The sequence below is a fragment of the Hemicordylus capensis genome, chromosome 2, assembly GCF_027244095.1.
Source record: "Hemicordylus capensis ecotype Gifberg chromosome 2, rHemCap1.1.pri, whole genome shotgun sequence".
Taxonomy (NCBI): domain Eukaryota; kingdom Metazoa; phylum Chordata; class Lepidosauria; order Squamata; family Cordylidae; genus Hemicordylus; species Hemicordylus capensis.
In genome coordinates, this window is record NC_069658.1 from 266,890,458 (window position 1) to 266,905,798 (window position 15,341).

The window sequence follows — 15,341 nt, forward strand, 5'->3', positions numbered from 1 at the left end:
CATAGGTTACACAGAACGCCACCTTGTACCAAGGCAGACCACATTGGTGCCTCTGGCTCAGTATGGCCCACAGCGACGGGCAGTGGGACTCCAGGGTTTCAGGCAGGAGTCTTTCCTGGGACTTCTGCATGCAAGCAGATGCTCTGCCACTGAACAACAATCCGTCCCCATAAATGTCCCAGAATCCTCTGCAGTGTACTGTATGGGAGTTCCTCACTGGGAATGCTTATGTGGAAAGGGTCTTCTGACTGTAGGAAGTCTGAAAACCTCTACCATAGAAGAGAGTGTGGGCTGCCTGAGGCCAAGTGTTTAGCCACCCGTTGGTTGGGGAGAGAGGAAGGAGCAACAGACCGGGCTTCCCGATGTTCCACTTCAAGCCCAAGTGGAAGGGTTGGGGGGCAGTGTTCCCTCTAACAGAAAATCCCTGAGGTTATGGACTACAACTCCCAACATCCTCGGCCAAGGCCCACTGCAGGTAGGGATTCTGGGAGCTGCAGTCAACAACACCTGGGATTCCCTCTTACAGGGAACACAGGTTGGGGGCAGGGAGCCTGAGCTAAGTAGGTGGGGGTTGCTGGAGGCTTGCTTTGGCAGCTCTGAGGGGCTTTGTGGCTATGGCTATAGAACGGGCTACTTGTGACGAGGGAGTCGGTCAGAAGGGCGAGTGGAGATGGGCTGTGCATGTGTACAGAACCAGGTCTGCCTACATAGATCCTCTGACTCTGGGTGTCGGGAATCCCATGTCGCTATTGACCAGGCCTGCTCAACGTTGGGCCCCCCCCCAGCTGTTTTTGGACTACAACTCCCATTATCCCTAGCCACAGTGACCAATCTTCAGGGATTATGGGAGCTGTAGGCCAACATCTGCAGGAGGGCCGAAGTTGAGCAGCCCTGCATGTTGACTGTTTAGCCACCGCCCTGTTTCAGACTCCAGCACCAGCCACCATGTATACACGATGCGTTTGTACCTTCAGACACTGGTGACATGCATCAGCAAATGGAGGAGCACCCCAGGCACTGCAGTCAGATGAGATGCAGTAGCGCTGGGGCGGGGGGGACACAGTGGACAGAGTTAAAGGGATTGGCCATCCGTGAATGGAGGAGGGCCCAAAAGGTTTGGAGCAAGAGGCCTAAAACTATGTTATCCAACTTTCCATACATGACAGTTGGGACAAAGTGCGCCTGCCTTTTGTCCATCACCGGGGCTGAATATTCTGCAATGGCGCCAAATATAGTACTTGATCTAAAATAAGTTTTCACCTTATGTTAATAATAATTTTAAAAGTGCAAATGGCTAGTCCTTAAGCCTTGGACATTTATGGGCAATGTCTTGTGTCAGGAATTAAATAGGGGACTGATTAGGATTTCCAACCCAGTTGAATAGGGGCTTCAGCAGATCCTTGCTCCTCCCCATGGTTAGCAGAAGCAGAATATGCAGCATGTTTCATTTGCATATCTGATGCGAGCCACAGAATTCCGGTTCAAGTTTCCCTGATGCAGAATATTTCTACCTTGCGCGCATGCGCATGCACACACACACACACACACCTCAATAGAGCACTAGAGTCTTAATTGTCAGCTGCTCAACTCAGCTGTAGAGTTTTGCTGGGAGAAACTGAGGGGAGTGAGTCTTCTGTTCAGTCTATATGTGTGCAGCACAGGAAAGTTGTACAGTGCACTGTACCACTTCAACATAGGTGGGGTGCCCTAGACAAAAATGTTTGTCTAGATTAAAAAAAAAAAACAACACCCAGCACATCGGGGAGAAAAGTTGTGGCAACCCTGCTCTCTGCTGTGCTTGTTCCCTACTTGCCGGAAGATCTAATTTCGTTTTAACATAGGAATGGTTTCATGTGATCCGGCACCTGCAGTTGAAAGTGGTACATTCCATTCTTCCACCTCATTCCTACCTCATTCTGCTTTGTGTAGACCAGGTCCCCAGTGTGAGTGCAATGCTTCCCTCTTTCAGGCCCCCACTTATTATTATTTTACTTAAAATTATGTCCTGCCTTCACAAAAGTGCACAAGGGAGGCTTGCATCACTTTCAAAAATGACAGTAACACAATTGTAAAATGACAAGAGGCAGCAGGTAAACAGTCACAATAAAACAAGCTGGGAGCAGCAGTATCATCCAGCCATATCTGTCAGATTCAAAGCCTGCTGGAACCAAAAGGTCTTCTAAATTCAACTGAAGGTAATTGGGGAGGAGGCAAGCTGGATCTCACTGCAGAGGGTGTTCTACAGACTGGGAAAAGGGAATTGGGAAAAGGGATCTCCTTCTGTGTTCCCATCAACCATACTTCTGATGACAGCAGGACACTTGGAGGGATTCCCTAGCTGATCTTATCAGGCAGCCGAACTCATAGGGGGAGAGGCAATCCTTTTAGATTTCCTAAGCCTTTGATCCTCTGCCTCGTCACAACTTCAGTCATTATCTCTACTTCTACATCTGGAAGGGGATTAAGTCCACTGGGAAAACAGGCAGGTTTTCTCAGGGGTATGTGTACGTGTTTTGCTTCAGGGGAAACCCGTGAGAGGAAGTGTAAGCCAGGGCTGCACAACTTTGGTCCTCCAGCTGTTTTGGGACTACAATTCCCCATAATCCCCAGCTATAGTGGCCAATAGTCAGGGATTATGGGAGTTGTAGGCCAACATCTGCAAGAGGGCCAAAGCTGTGCAGCCCCCCCTGGTGTAGGCTCTGACCAGCGCACGCTCTCTCGCTCTGTCTCTCTGTGTCTAGGTCTGGGCCTGGCCTCCATGGTCATTGTCTTCTTCTGCAATTCCTACTACATCATGATCCTAGTCTGGGGTCTCTTCTACTTGGTGCACTCTCTGACGGAGACCCTGCCGTGGGCCACCTGCGGCCATTCATGGAACACTCCACAATGCACGGAGCTCTTTGACCTGGGCGTCTGTGGCAACAGCACCAATAGCACCGCCCGAAACTGCAGCAACATGGCCGACAAGCGCTCCCCCGTCATTGAGTTCTGGGAGTGAGTGGGTGCTGGTCTCAGGAGGACTGTCTGGGTGGGGGTCTCCAGGGGAGGTGGGAGGCTAAGGTTCCTGAAAGGGAGATGGTGGCCCCTCTGGGGAGGAATGAGAGAACTTTGGGAGCAATTTGGACAGTTTGGTGCTGGGGACATAAAAATCCAAATGATGCCTCCATGGGGATAAACGTATAATAATTACCAACGGTTTACTGCCTTGTAATGATACCTCAAACTCTGTCACCTGAAGTGGGTTGCCTCACTTTGCCTAATGGGTGGGCTGGCCCCAGGTATGAACAGAGGCAAGGCGGTTTCCTTGAAAGTACCCTTTTCTCCTGCTAAAGCTGCACCATCTGCTCATTTTCCTCCCTACTCCTTACCCCTCAGGAACAAGGTGCTACGGATTTCAGGGGATCTGGCTGAACCAGGAGAGCTTAGCTGGCAGCTGATCCTCTGCCTGATCACAACTTGGGTCACTGTCTACTTCTGCATCTGGAAGGGGGTCAAGTCCACTGGGAAGGTAACTGGGTTTTTCCCCCCCAGGGGTCTGTATATGTTTTGCTTCAGGAGAAACTCTTCAGCAGAAAGTGTAAAAGTGTATCCCAACAACCATAACCTAGAACCCAGGATATGGCTCTTACTACAGAACCTATCAACGTGTGAAGGCCGAAAAGCTGTTTTTATTTTAGAAATAGTTCAAGCATCCAGTCTCCTGGGCCTTGAGAGAAAATCTGATGACATGCTGGCTGTTTCTACTTCTGACATAGGCCTCATACGCGCAACTGTTTTTAGGCAGTAGTTATACCACCATGGTGTAACATCAGTGTTGTTTAACTCCTGTGCATGACACCAGTTAGCAGCAGTAGTCGTTACCTAATGACTGTGGTGTATGGAGGAGTCTTGCATAACCAGTGGTGCGAAAGTATCATATCACTGGCATGCATCGTATCACTTCTAAGGTTATCTCCTACGACAGAGAGCGTTCACACAACCAATCGCTTGTTGGTGTTGAGGCAGATTCTTATCCCAGCAGTATGGCTTCCCTGAAGAGGTGACAATGGAGATTATGTTCTTAAATGCAACTCTCTTATTAACAAACTTAACCAAACAAACGTGTTTATCTCTGTTCCTATAACTGAGCCCAGAGAGAAGGCCTTTACTTCACTGTCCTCTTTCCTCTAGTGTCACACTAAAAACACTCCCTCTGCAACTGTTAACCCATACTTTTCTCCCATTTCTAGTCTCAGTGCAACTGCCAAATCATTTGCTGTATAAGAAAATGAACCCTTTAATGTTTCAACAGGTCATGTACATAATCATTATCCTGACTTACTGCTCTGGAAGCTAGAGGAAGCAGGGGTGGGAATCACTGGGACTGTAGGAAACAGAGGGTCTTGATGAGGCGTCTTCTCATAGCTGTGGACTGGGATTTTCCCAGTGAGATTTTCCATTACCCTTAGTTCCTGTTGAGCTCCATCTTTCTCCTCCAATCCAGGCATCCACACGTTCCACCTCACTAGGCTCAATGCAGCCTAGCAGTCACTGGCATTGTGTTGCAGTCTTCAAGTCAAACCCTTGCTTTGCAGGTGGTGTATTTCACCGCTCTCTTCCCTTATGTTGTTCTTATCCTGCTACTCTTACACGGAGTGACTTTGCCTGGGGCGCTTGATGGCATCATCTACTACTTGAAACCGGACTGGTCCAAACTTGCTGTGGCTCAGGTAAGAACTGGGTGGCGAGAAACAGAGAGAAGGAAGTGGAAGCTTTCAATATGGGAAGTGATGGGGAAACGCTAAGGCTGTAGCCAGTGTCTGTGTGCAGGGAAGAAGACCCTTGCATATAACCACCGCTGCCCCTTGTGGCCTGGCCAGGCCATGCAAACAGAATTCTGCCCCCACTTGGTGGGGCTCATACCACGACTGTTCCCCTCACCCCAGGTATGGATTGATGCTGGTACCCAGATCTTCTTCTCATATGCTATCGGGCTGGGAGCCCTGACCGCCCTTGGCAGCTACAACCGCTTCCACAACAACTGCTACAGGTGAGGCCCCAACCCACATATGGGTGTCTTGAGATCCTTATGAATCTCAGTTCCATGACATGGGATCGGCTAGCTTTGACCGAATCCTGGTAAACTCTGCTTCTTAATATGTTGTTTCAAAAACATTTAGTTTTTAGCCCCAGAGAGAGTCTGAAAATGCTATGGGCACATTTAAAAAGCGGTGTCTTTATCCCCCTCTGCTCCTGATCCCCCTTGGGGACACCCACCACCCCCTGCCATCTTTCCAGGCCGGTGTGTATGCTTCAAAGTAACACAAGGGCAAGGTTTGATACAGTGCACTCAATTCAGCATCCTGAGAATCTCCGCTCGCTCGCTCTCTCTTTCTTTAAAAAAGCAAGTTTCTGTTTCTGATAAACTGAAAATGTGTGGACAATGCCTGGTGACATTCAGAAGCTGGAGTGTGTGTGTGTGTGTGTGTGTGTGCGCGCGCTGAGAAAGATTTCTTTGGGGTTTGAGAGAATGCAGCATCCTCCCCATGAAGTAGAATTGTGCAAAGCACACCTGCATGCAGCTGTGCCCAATTTCCATAACGTACACAACAAGCCCCAACATTCAAGTTTTCTTGGTGCAAGTTCTCAGTTGTGCTGGTAAGGGAGTCTGTTCCCCCTGCCCTGCCCTTTTTAGGCCTTTATATTGCCTCAGTTAACCTCTATTTTATGTGCATCATCTCAGCTTCCACTTTCTGTACACACTCACACTTCCAGATTGTGCAACCTGGGTAAAATAAGCAGCTGAACAATGTTTGCGCAATTATTCTAAGTGCAAAATTTGAGGAATTGGGGGAGGATAGCATGAAAAAGACAGGACCTCTTATCCACAGTCCCCAAAAGCCTCTGATGGTATATACACTACTGCTCCAAAAACCCTTTCAGTCCCATAGCGGCAGGAAGAGAATGGCAAAGAAGTGTTTGGCTTCATGAAGGAGTTTCCTTACAAGGCTGCTCAACTTCAGCCCTACTGCAGGTGTTGGCCTACAATTCCCATAATCCCTGACTATTGGCCACTGTGGCTGGGGATTATGGAAGTTGTAGTCCAAAAACAACTGGGGGGCCTAAGTTGAGCAGGCCTAGTAGGAGGTCAGGTGTTTGCTGTGAGCTGGAAATTTTCTGCCATACCACCCATCTCATCTTACCCATATTGGAAGGAATCTTTTGTTTCTTACCCTTCACAGCCCCAGTTTTATTTGGACCCCAGAACATGTATCCAGTGCTGAGATACAGTCCCAGAACACTTGACAGAGTAGACTTGAACATGTGCAGAGTATATTTCCTTCACCCAGTAAGCACAGCCAGATCCCCCACACCCGGATTTAGCAGAGGAGTTCCTGGGTCAAAAGGCATGATGAATTCCAGGCAGGCTGGAAGTTCTGGGCCCAGCAGTTTAGAAATGCAGTATACTCTCCTTGCTAGTGCTGGGTGGGGTGAAAGGCAGGCTGAGGACAACGAGTATCGGCTGGTCCAGGCAGGGCTTATGGCTGTTGACTTGCCTATCCCCTACAGGGATGCCTACATCTTGGCTGTGATCAACAGTTCAACGAGCTTCTTTGCCGGCTTTGTGGTGTTTTCAGTATTGGGCTTCATGGCCTCAGAACAGGGTGTGGACATCTCCCATGTGGCTGAATCAGGTGAGTGCAGCATTGGGAGTTTCCTCCCACCCACACACCCAGTGCTTTCCCTTGTAGGGCACTCTTTGGGATGTTTTGCATGGGTAAAAATAGCTCCGTATTGGAGCATGTGCTTTGCATGCAGAAGGGCCTCTGTTCAGTGGTATCACAGACAGCAGAGCTCGGAAGGAACCTTTGCATAGACCCTGGACAGACTAGGCAGAGCTAGCGGGGGCCAATGGTCCAGGTCCATATGCGGAGGCAGATGCTAGAATAGTTATCTGCAGCCGCCACCCCTCTTTAAAAAGTGCAGGCAGCCATGCTGATTCCTCAGACACAGTCCAAGAGCCAAAGTTGTTGGTCCTAATGCAAGTATCTCCCCTCTTAAGTCACCTTGTTCTTTTACAGGTCCAGGTCTGGCCTTCATTGCCTACCCCAAAGCTGTGACACTGATGCCACTCTCCCCACTCTGGGCGACACTCTTTTTCTTCATGCTTCTTGTCCTGGGGCTGGACAGCCAGGTAGCCACTCATGAGGGATAGGACAGGGTGGGTAATACCAACGGCGCAAGGCCAGGATTGCCAGCTGACCAGAAATAAACATCCTGGTCTGCTCCTGTGCTTTTTAACAGCAACATGACCTGCAGAAATTGGCCTGTGAAGCTTTTTCATGGCATAAAGATGCATTATTGCCAGCTCACAGGAGCAGATAAAGATGCTGTTAAGTGCATAAGGGCAGGGGCTGGCAAAAAAACAACAACCCTAGGGATTGAGAGCATGCCATCCAATCCAATCAAGGACAGAGGCAACCAGATGAGAATGGCATGGTGGGAATTGGAGGGGGATTTTATGTCAATAGGGCAAGTAAAGGGGAACCAGAGTGTATAATTGGAGTCTCACCAAGATCCACCTGAAAGAGATGTGATGCATTTGCTGGGGCTGAATGTGCTGCTGAGCATGTGCAGAGTGCCATTTTCTTCTCACTAAGAAGAGATTGTTTATACAGCCACTGTGCTTCTGGCTGCCCACTTTCCATCCCTGCCTGGCTCCAACATGGGGGCTGCACACATGAAATAAAAAAAGCAGCTGAGCATGAACAGGAGGCTCTCAATAAGCACTGCCAACCCTGAGACACCTCAGCTTTAGGGCTGTCTTGCTTGGGTCACAGTGCCCAGGTCAAGGGTCGGAGTCGCCAGGCCAGCAGGCGTGAGCATTGCCACGCCACTCTCATTTCAGACACGGGAGCCCAACATCTGAATTCTCCCTTCTCTCTCTTCCTTCCATCTTCTTCCTTCTTGTCAGTTTGTGGGAGTGGAGGGTTTCATCACCGGGATCCTGGACCTGTTCCCACAGCCAGCAGCAGGCTCCCCACGCAGAGAGGTCACTGCTGCCATCTGCTGCCTCGTCTGCTGTATCATCGACCTCTCCATGGTGACTCAGGTGAGGCTGACGGGAGGGCAGGGTGGTGGTGGTGGCGGCGCAAAGCGAACACCTCATGGGTCTGCCTTTGGAGGGTTTCGCCAATGCAGAATGCAACAGCTCATCTCCTGGGTGGGGCAGACCGCCAGGAAGGGACATGTTACACCAGTGCTCCCGGTCGGGGGCTGGCTTCCTGTAGTCCCTTGGATGTAATTCATGTCGCTTGTTAAGATTAACACAAAATGTAGCCAGTTAAAACATGTCTCCCCACACATGCGCACACGCTTGCTTGCTTTCACCTGCTCAGACTGAAAAGCTTTAATGCTGCATGTGAGATATGCTCAGGCTAAGACTCTAGCAAACCTCCAAGGGGAAGGCGGTTCCGTACATGTAAGGTCGCAACAGAGATTGGCTCCTTCCGTGAGTCCTATCACAATCCTTAGGATTAAAAAACAACAACATCTGTGCATCAGATTTAGGCTTACTTAGATTTCTTAGCACAGTATTCTTCATGGGACCAGTGGCAGCCCCCATCAACGCTTAAGTGTGGCTTTCTGACTAACTGGCCATTGGGCCTACCTGAAGTTTCAGCTGAGCTGAATCAGCTCATGTGGAATACTTTGTACAGTCCCTCTGGCACCATGCAGAGGTGACCATTGCCACTGTGCAGTGCTGTAGTTTGCCCAGCACTGGTGGGGCTCCTTTAAGAGAAATGGAGCCCTTCTGAGCTCTTGTAGCGCCCTGAAAGGAGTGCATGGAATGCTGGGAAGTGTAGCCTTTCCCCACAGAGCTCTGAAGAGAGAGCTCCATCTCTCTTAAAGGGCCCTCCCAGCACTGTGAAAAGCACGGTAAGAAATACCTCTCATACTGAGGTGTTTGGGGGTTGTTGTTTTTTGCCAAAGTGGCCCCAACTTGAAAAATAGTGGAGATCACTGCCTTGACAAGTCCCATCCCAACTAGCTAGAGATTCAGTGGCAAAGGGTAATTGTCATATATATACACATAGATTTTTCCAGCTATAGGCATGAAAGCCAGTCCGTAACACTCACACTCTACATAACACTCCGTCACATGTGACCTAGAAACAGAACCCAGGATGCAGCTGTGCAGGCTTGATTGTCAATAGCAGGTATCACTATGGCCAAGAAGCCTCAGCAAATGGTTGTCATTCCTTCGCATGGCCAAAGTAAACTGCTATACTTGGGGACATTCCTGCAAGGAGGGAAAAACAGGGATCCTGCAGGTGAGCATGTGGAATGTGTCTGTGTGATGCACAGCATGCACAAAACACATGCACACAAGTTCTTGTAGACCCCATCTGTCTAGCCCAGCTGTCACCATGGCTGGCATTTCTCTAGATACCACAGTAAGGCACGTTAACGGATTCTTTTCCTGTGACCCTAGGGTGGCATGTACGTCTTCCAACTCTTTGACAACTACTCAGCTAGTGGAATCACTCTTTTGTGGCAGGCTTTCTGGGAGTGTGTGGTGATTGCATGGGTCTACGGTAAGAAGCAAGGGATACTCAGGACAAGAAAATTAAGGGAAAGTGAGATTGCGACCCCCACTCCCTACGTAGTCTCCTCCCTGAGTCTGGCCAATTAATATATGAAACGGCCTTCTATTATTATTATTTATTATTATTTATTGTTTACACAGTCAGACAGGTGTTATTGACTGGTTTGTCAATCCAGACATTGAGTCCTTCCCAAGGACCTGGGATGGCTGAATTTTATCATCAATACTGTTGGTTATTATAGATATCGTCGCAGAATATAGTTTTTATTTTTTATTTATTTACATTTTATATCCCACACTTCCTCAGAGGAGCTCAGATTGGTATCCATTCTTATTTTTATCCTCACAACAACCCTGTGAAGTAGGTTAGGCTGAGAGAGGAGTGACTGGCCCAGAGTCACCCAGCAAGTCTCATGGCTGAATGGGGATTTGAACTCGGGTCTCCCCGGTCCTAGTCCAGCACTCTAACCACTACACCACGCTGGCTCCATCTAGTTCTGTACTGTCCACTGACTGGCAGCAGTTCTCCAGGGTTTCAGACAGGGGTCCTTCCCAACCCTACATGGAGATGCCACCAGGGATTGAACCTGATACCTTCTGTATGCAAAGCAGATGTCCTGCCACTGAGCTACAGTCCCTCGCAGCATGTATGGCCCTTGCTTTCATGCATCCTTTTCAGGCTTGTAGGGTAGGGACCACCTGGCTTAAGATCAGGTTCTGATTTGCTTTTCCCTGCAGGAGCTGACCGCTTCATGGATGACATCGCCCACATGATTGGCTACCGTCCTCTGCCCTATATGAAATGGTGCTGGGCAGTCATTACTCCAGCAGTGTGTGTGGTGAGTCAGACTGGTGGGTGAGATTAGAAGGGCTCCTTCCTGAAGATGGGCGAATTCAAACTAGATTTCACACACAGGTTAACCAGTGCTCAGTTTTAAACTAGCTACTGTATCAGATTGGACCTGTGCTGTTTTTAAGCCTACCTCATCCCCAGCCAGTGGCAATTTAAAATTTGCATACATTTTTAACAATACAGCATATGCAAAGAAACAGTCATTTTTGCTCTCTCCCTGCCACATTCATATACCATATTCAAATGTGAGGGATGCCAGATGGCAGCCTGTGGTACAAGACCTTCCCAAATCTTGTGTGAAGTAGGGCTGTGCGTATAGATTCGGGTTGAATCGGGGTAATTCGCAAATTCAAGATCAAATTGCTTGCAAGATAGAGAGCCTGATTCAGGGTCAAGGAGAATCACCCCCAATTGGACCCAAATTGATTTGGGTGATTCAAACACCATTTTGAGGCCTGTTTTCCCTGGGAAATTGGCCTCAAAATGGCGGCTGAATCACTCAAATCAGTTCAAATGGATGGAGGTTGATTAATCAAGGCAGCCAGGCAAGTTAGTTGTTTTTGACAAATCAATTCAAGTTTTTGTGATTCAACTTGACCTCCAATCAGATTGCAAAAATTGATTTGTGCACACCCATAGTGTGAAGCACACTTCTACGTCACACTTTTTCTTAAGTATCTGTGAGTATCTGCTGAAAGATCAAAAGAGACCGAGTAACTCGGACCTCCCGCAGGAGGGCATTCCTATGTCTGGATGCTGCTACAGAGACGTCCCTGTCTTGCAAGCCTGCCAAGCAAACTTCTGATGGCACTGGCATGCTGAACAGAGCCAAAGATTGTAGTTAGGTGGGCAGTGGAAGTTGTAGTGGTGGTTCTTAAGGCAAGGGTTCTAAGATTTGGATCCCCAAATGTTGTGACTGAAGGCCATCCTCAGTGGGTGGGGATGATAGGAGCTGTAGTCCAACAACATCTGGGGATCCCAGTTTGAGAACCCCTGCCTTAAGGGCTTTAGGGCTTTAAAGATAATAACCAGCACCTTCAATTGGAATGAGAAACAAATATGGAGAAACAACATTCCACACAAGAGGCTACCAAAATCAGCCTGGCTGAACATTCTACATCAGCTGAACATTCTACATCAGCTGAGGCTTCGGAATAGCTTTGAAGGAGCCTCATTTTTGCTGAGTAGATCATGCCTACGTGATCAGGAAGTCACTGAAACAGTTTAAAACATTGCATTTCTCTACTTTTGTCTTAAAAATACATGTAGAAAAGCATCCAGAAAGTATTATTGAAACAATCAGGTATAAGAGCCAATCTGATCTGGTGGATGGAGCATTGGACTTTGACAGGGAGAGTTGGCTTCATATCCTTACTCTGTTGCCAGCTGTCTCTTTCTCTCCCTCTCCCAGCCTAACCTATTTTGCAGAGTTGCTCTGGGGATAATGCCCTGAACTCCATGGAGGGAAGGCAAGATGTTATAAGTAGCAAGATATGCAAATAGCAGTGAAGGTCCCAGGGCCTTGCACATGAGTTGGAAAAAGTAATATTAGAAGCATCTCAGAAATAAACTCTTCTGGTGCAAAGACACAAGGAATGTGGAAATGGGGCGTTGTGCCAGTGCTTGAAGAAACAAGAGACACTATGATCTATTACTGAGCAAAAGGCCTCTCTTTGCTCCCATGCAAACCTCCCATTCAGCTCAGTGGGGTTTGCCCAGGAGCAGTCCTTTAGGCCCTGTTGCTGCTTCAAGGACTGCTCTTTGCAGGACCAGCCTGTATGTTCTATGAAGCTACTATGTTCTTAAATAAAAGAACCACCCCTTTAAAGTATGCGTCACTAGATGACTTTATGCAACAGAAGGGATTTGTGAGAAATGGGCAGCTTCTTCTCCTTTTTGTGCCACCTCAGTCACAGGGCAAGCTTTGTTTCTCTTTGTAGAAATTGAGCCTGCTACCTGAGATCCTTTAACAGCAGGCACTGGCAACTGAAAACCAAGCCTCATCCTGGCTTCTGTTTCTAGGTCATGCTACAGTGTGACAGAATCAGATCACTACAGGATTACTGGGCATGGAGATATGGAGATACTAGGGACTGAGCTTGGGATCATCTACATCAAAAAGAATGTGCCTTCCCCTCATAAAAAAGAACAGGGCCCTTCCCCACAGTTCTCAGAACAGCATGTGCTTTCCTGTGTGACATTTTAGCAGGTTCTTTTGCCCCCATGCAGGTTTGCCAAGAGATAGTGGTTAGGTCTCAAACCATATGTATCATTTTCTACATGTAGGTATGCTACTCCAGAGGTAGGAGTGCATCACAAAAGTATGTGTGCACACATACTTTCTGTGAACATGTGCTGACCAACACCCACAGGTAATGTGTTTGTGTGGACACAGAACATTCTTGCTACCCTATTTGTTAATGCATCTCAATCCTAAGAATCGTAAGAACTTAATAATTATTTCACCTTGCTGGACATCAGACAGAGATCTCTCCTTCTCCAGTCCCTATGATCAAGACAAGTGAACATAAAATTCCAAACTCTGAAAATAAATTTAAAATGTAAATTGTATAATAGGATAATTGTACAGCTTAAGTAATATTATTGTGCTGTTCTACAGGTGAAGAAGACAGCTGTAACATGTATAAAGCAATGGGGCTAGTATAGAAGCAGCTTCACCTCAGTTTAATTAAAATTATGGATTCCTCTCCAGGTTCAAGCTCTGGGAGGGGCAGAGCTGGGGAGACCCTGCAAGTTTGCAACATATACCAGTTATGGACAGTGCTGATTAGCTGGTGCCTATTTAGTTATTCATTACATTTTTATCCTGCCCTCCTTCCAAGGCAGGATTAAAAATCCTCCATGTTATCCTTACAGTAACTCAGTCAATGTAGGTTAGGCGTACAGGGCTCAAGACTGGCCCAAGATCACCCAATGAGTTTAATTATTGTGTGGGGGTTTGAACTGGGTCTCCAGGTCTTAGACTGACACTCGCATGTCACTGCCTCCCTCCAGATTTGTTCAGCTGTTGTTGTTGTTGTTGTTTTTAATTATTTTAAAAGTAAGGCAGTACATGAATGGATACATGAACAAACATTTACATATAGTTTTTTTTAGCATGCTGGCACCTTCTCTTTTGAAGGGGGGTGGCAACACTGACCGCTGAACCACAGTTGGATTTGATGGCCAGTATGTCATTTGGATTGCAGACTGGGAGGAAGTCAAGCTTCAGCTGAAGGGACTGCTGTGTGAGCATGGGTGTTAGCAGGAATTTCTCCAGGGCAGGGGAAGTATACACAACATACAAAATAAGTAAATAGAAATCAAAACGCAACAGGCTGCATCCAGTGTTATACAATCCAGGGAAGGCGAGAACTGCCCCCTTACCCCCCTCTATGCCAGCCCATGTGTGTGAGAGCCCCCTTTTAATATAACATCTGTCTTCCCCTGGCTTTGCATAATTCAGGGGTTCTCAAATGTGAGTCTCTAGATGTTGTTGGACTACAACTCCCATCCTCCCCAGCCACTGTGTCTGAGGAGGATGGGAGTTGTAGTCCAACATCTGGAGACCGCAGTTTGAGAACCCCTGGCATAACCTATTCCATGAACAGAGCCATGGGGTTCTTCCCATTCTTCATCATTCTCCTTAGACAGAGTCACTTCTCAGTGGTAGCCAGATGAAGCATGGATTTTGTAGAAAGCGTTTAGTGAACACAAAGTTGATCCCTTGGGGCCACAGATCTGGGACTGGGTGTTTTTGTCTCCACTCTACCCCCAAGGCTAAACTGTCTCTGGCCTCTCCCTCCCTAACCAGGGCATCTTCCTGTTCCATGTGGTAAATTACCAGCCATTGACTTACAACAAGAACTACATCTACCCATGGTGGGGTGAGGCTATTGGCTGGGCCTTGGCCCTCGCCTCCATGCTCTGCATTCCCTGCACCCTCACTTACAAGCTGCTGCGAAGCAAGGGCTCCCTGCAACAGGTGAGTTCTGGTCTCTCATCATGGCCTGACTTTCCGTGTCCAGTCCTGACTATCAGGTCAGAGTCGCCCAATACTCAAAAGTTCCCAGCATACTGAGCCTGACAAATGATAAGGCCTTCTCTGTGACTGCCCACGAACTGTGCATTTCCTACCCGGGGAAATCCAATCCATGCCCTCCCTGTATTCTAGAAGCAATTGAAGACTGCCTATGTATGCAGGTTTTTGTTAAGGATTGTGATGGTCTTGCTATGTACTATTTTATTTATTTTATTTTTATTTATTTATCACATTTATATACCGCCCAAACTTTCGTCCCTGGGCGGTTAACATAAAATAATTAAAACACATATAAAATGTTAAAACAATTCCACAATTTAAAATCAATCACAAAATTAAAACCAACACATTTTTAAAAGCGGAGAAAGCTTGGTTGAAAAGATGTTTTGTGGCTTTGAGGCTGCTGGTTTTTATTTCATGTTCCAAATGGATTTTATTATTTGAGATGGTGTGCACTGCTCTTGGGCCACTGATGAAGGTTGATATAGAAATGGAAATAAATAAATAAAATATCTATCTTAGGCTTCTGTGGATGATGCCATTTATTTATTAAGGGATAAATAATATATCTCCTTTTAAGCACAAAGGCCTTGCAAGACAGCTTACAAAAGTGACAATAAAATGTCACAATAAAATGCAGCAAACGCAATTAAAAATATTAAGCAGTACTACAATACATCCATCAAATAATAGGAATCAGAATAACTAGCTGACCTGGTGCAGAGCATCTGTGCCCCTAGTTCTCCCTGTCTTTCTCCCATCTTCATTTTGTTCTCTCCCTCCTTTCAGCTCCACTTCATTCTCCCCTGCCCCAGTTCGTTCTCCCTTGGCAGCCAGCCTGCCTGCTGCTTCTCTGC

The 15,341-nt window shown here is 47.4% G+C and overlaps 1 protein-coding gene across 3 annotated transcripts in view; it reads left to right on the forward strand.

Annotated features, from left to right (window-relative positions):
- Positions 1-15,341, forward strand: part of LOC128344212 (sodium- and chloride-dependent creatine transporter 1-like) — a 32,528-nt gene that overhangs the window by 12,179 nt on the left and 5,008 nt on the right. For 2 of the 3 annotated variants that reach the window (XM_053293884.1, XM_053293886.1), the window contains exons 5-14: positions 2,742-2,994; positions 3,376-3,508; positions 4,575-4,709; positions 4,926-5,029; positions 6,550-6,674; positions 7,062-7,174; positions 7,955-8,092; positions 9,476-9,578; positions 10,328-10,428; positions 14,257-14,427. In XM_053293884.1, the coding sequence (XP_053149859.1) occupies positions 2,742-2,994; positions 3,376-3,508; positions 4,575-4,709; positions 4,926-5,029; positions 6,550-6,674; positions 7,062-7,174; positions 7,955-8,092; positions 9,476-9,578; positions 10,328-10,428; positions 14,257-14,427 (1,376 nt within the window). The remainder of the gene's footprint in view (positions 1-2,741; positions 2,995-3,375; positions 3,509-4,574; positions 4,710-4,925; positions 5,030-6,549; positions 6,675-7,061; positions 7,175-7,954; positions 8,093-9,475; positions 9,579-10,327; positions 10,429-14,256; positions 14,428-15,341) is intronic. The other variant, XM_053293887.1, reaches the window with a different exon arrangement.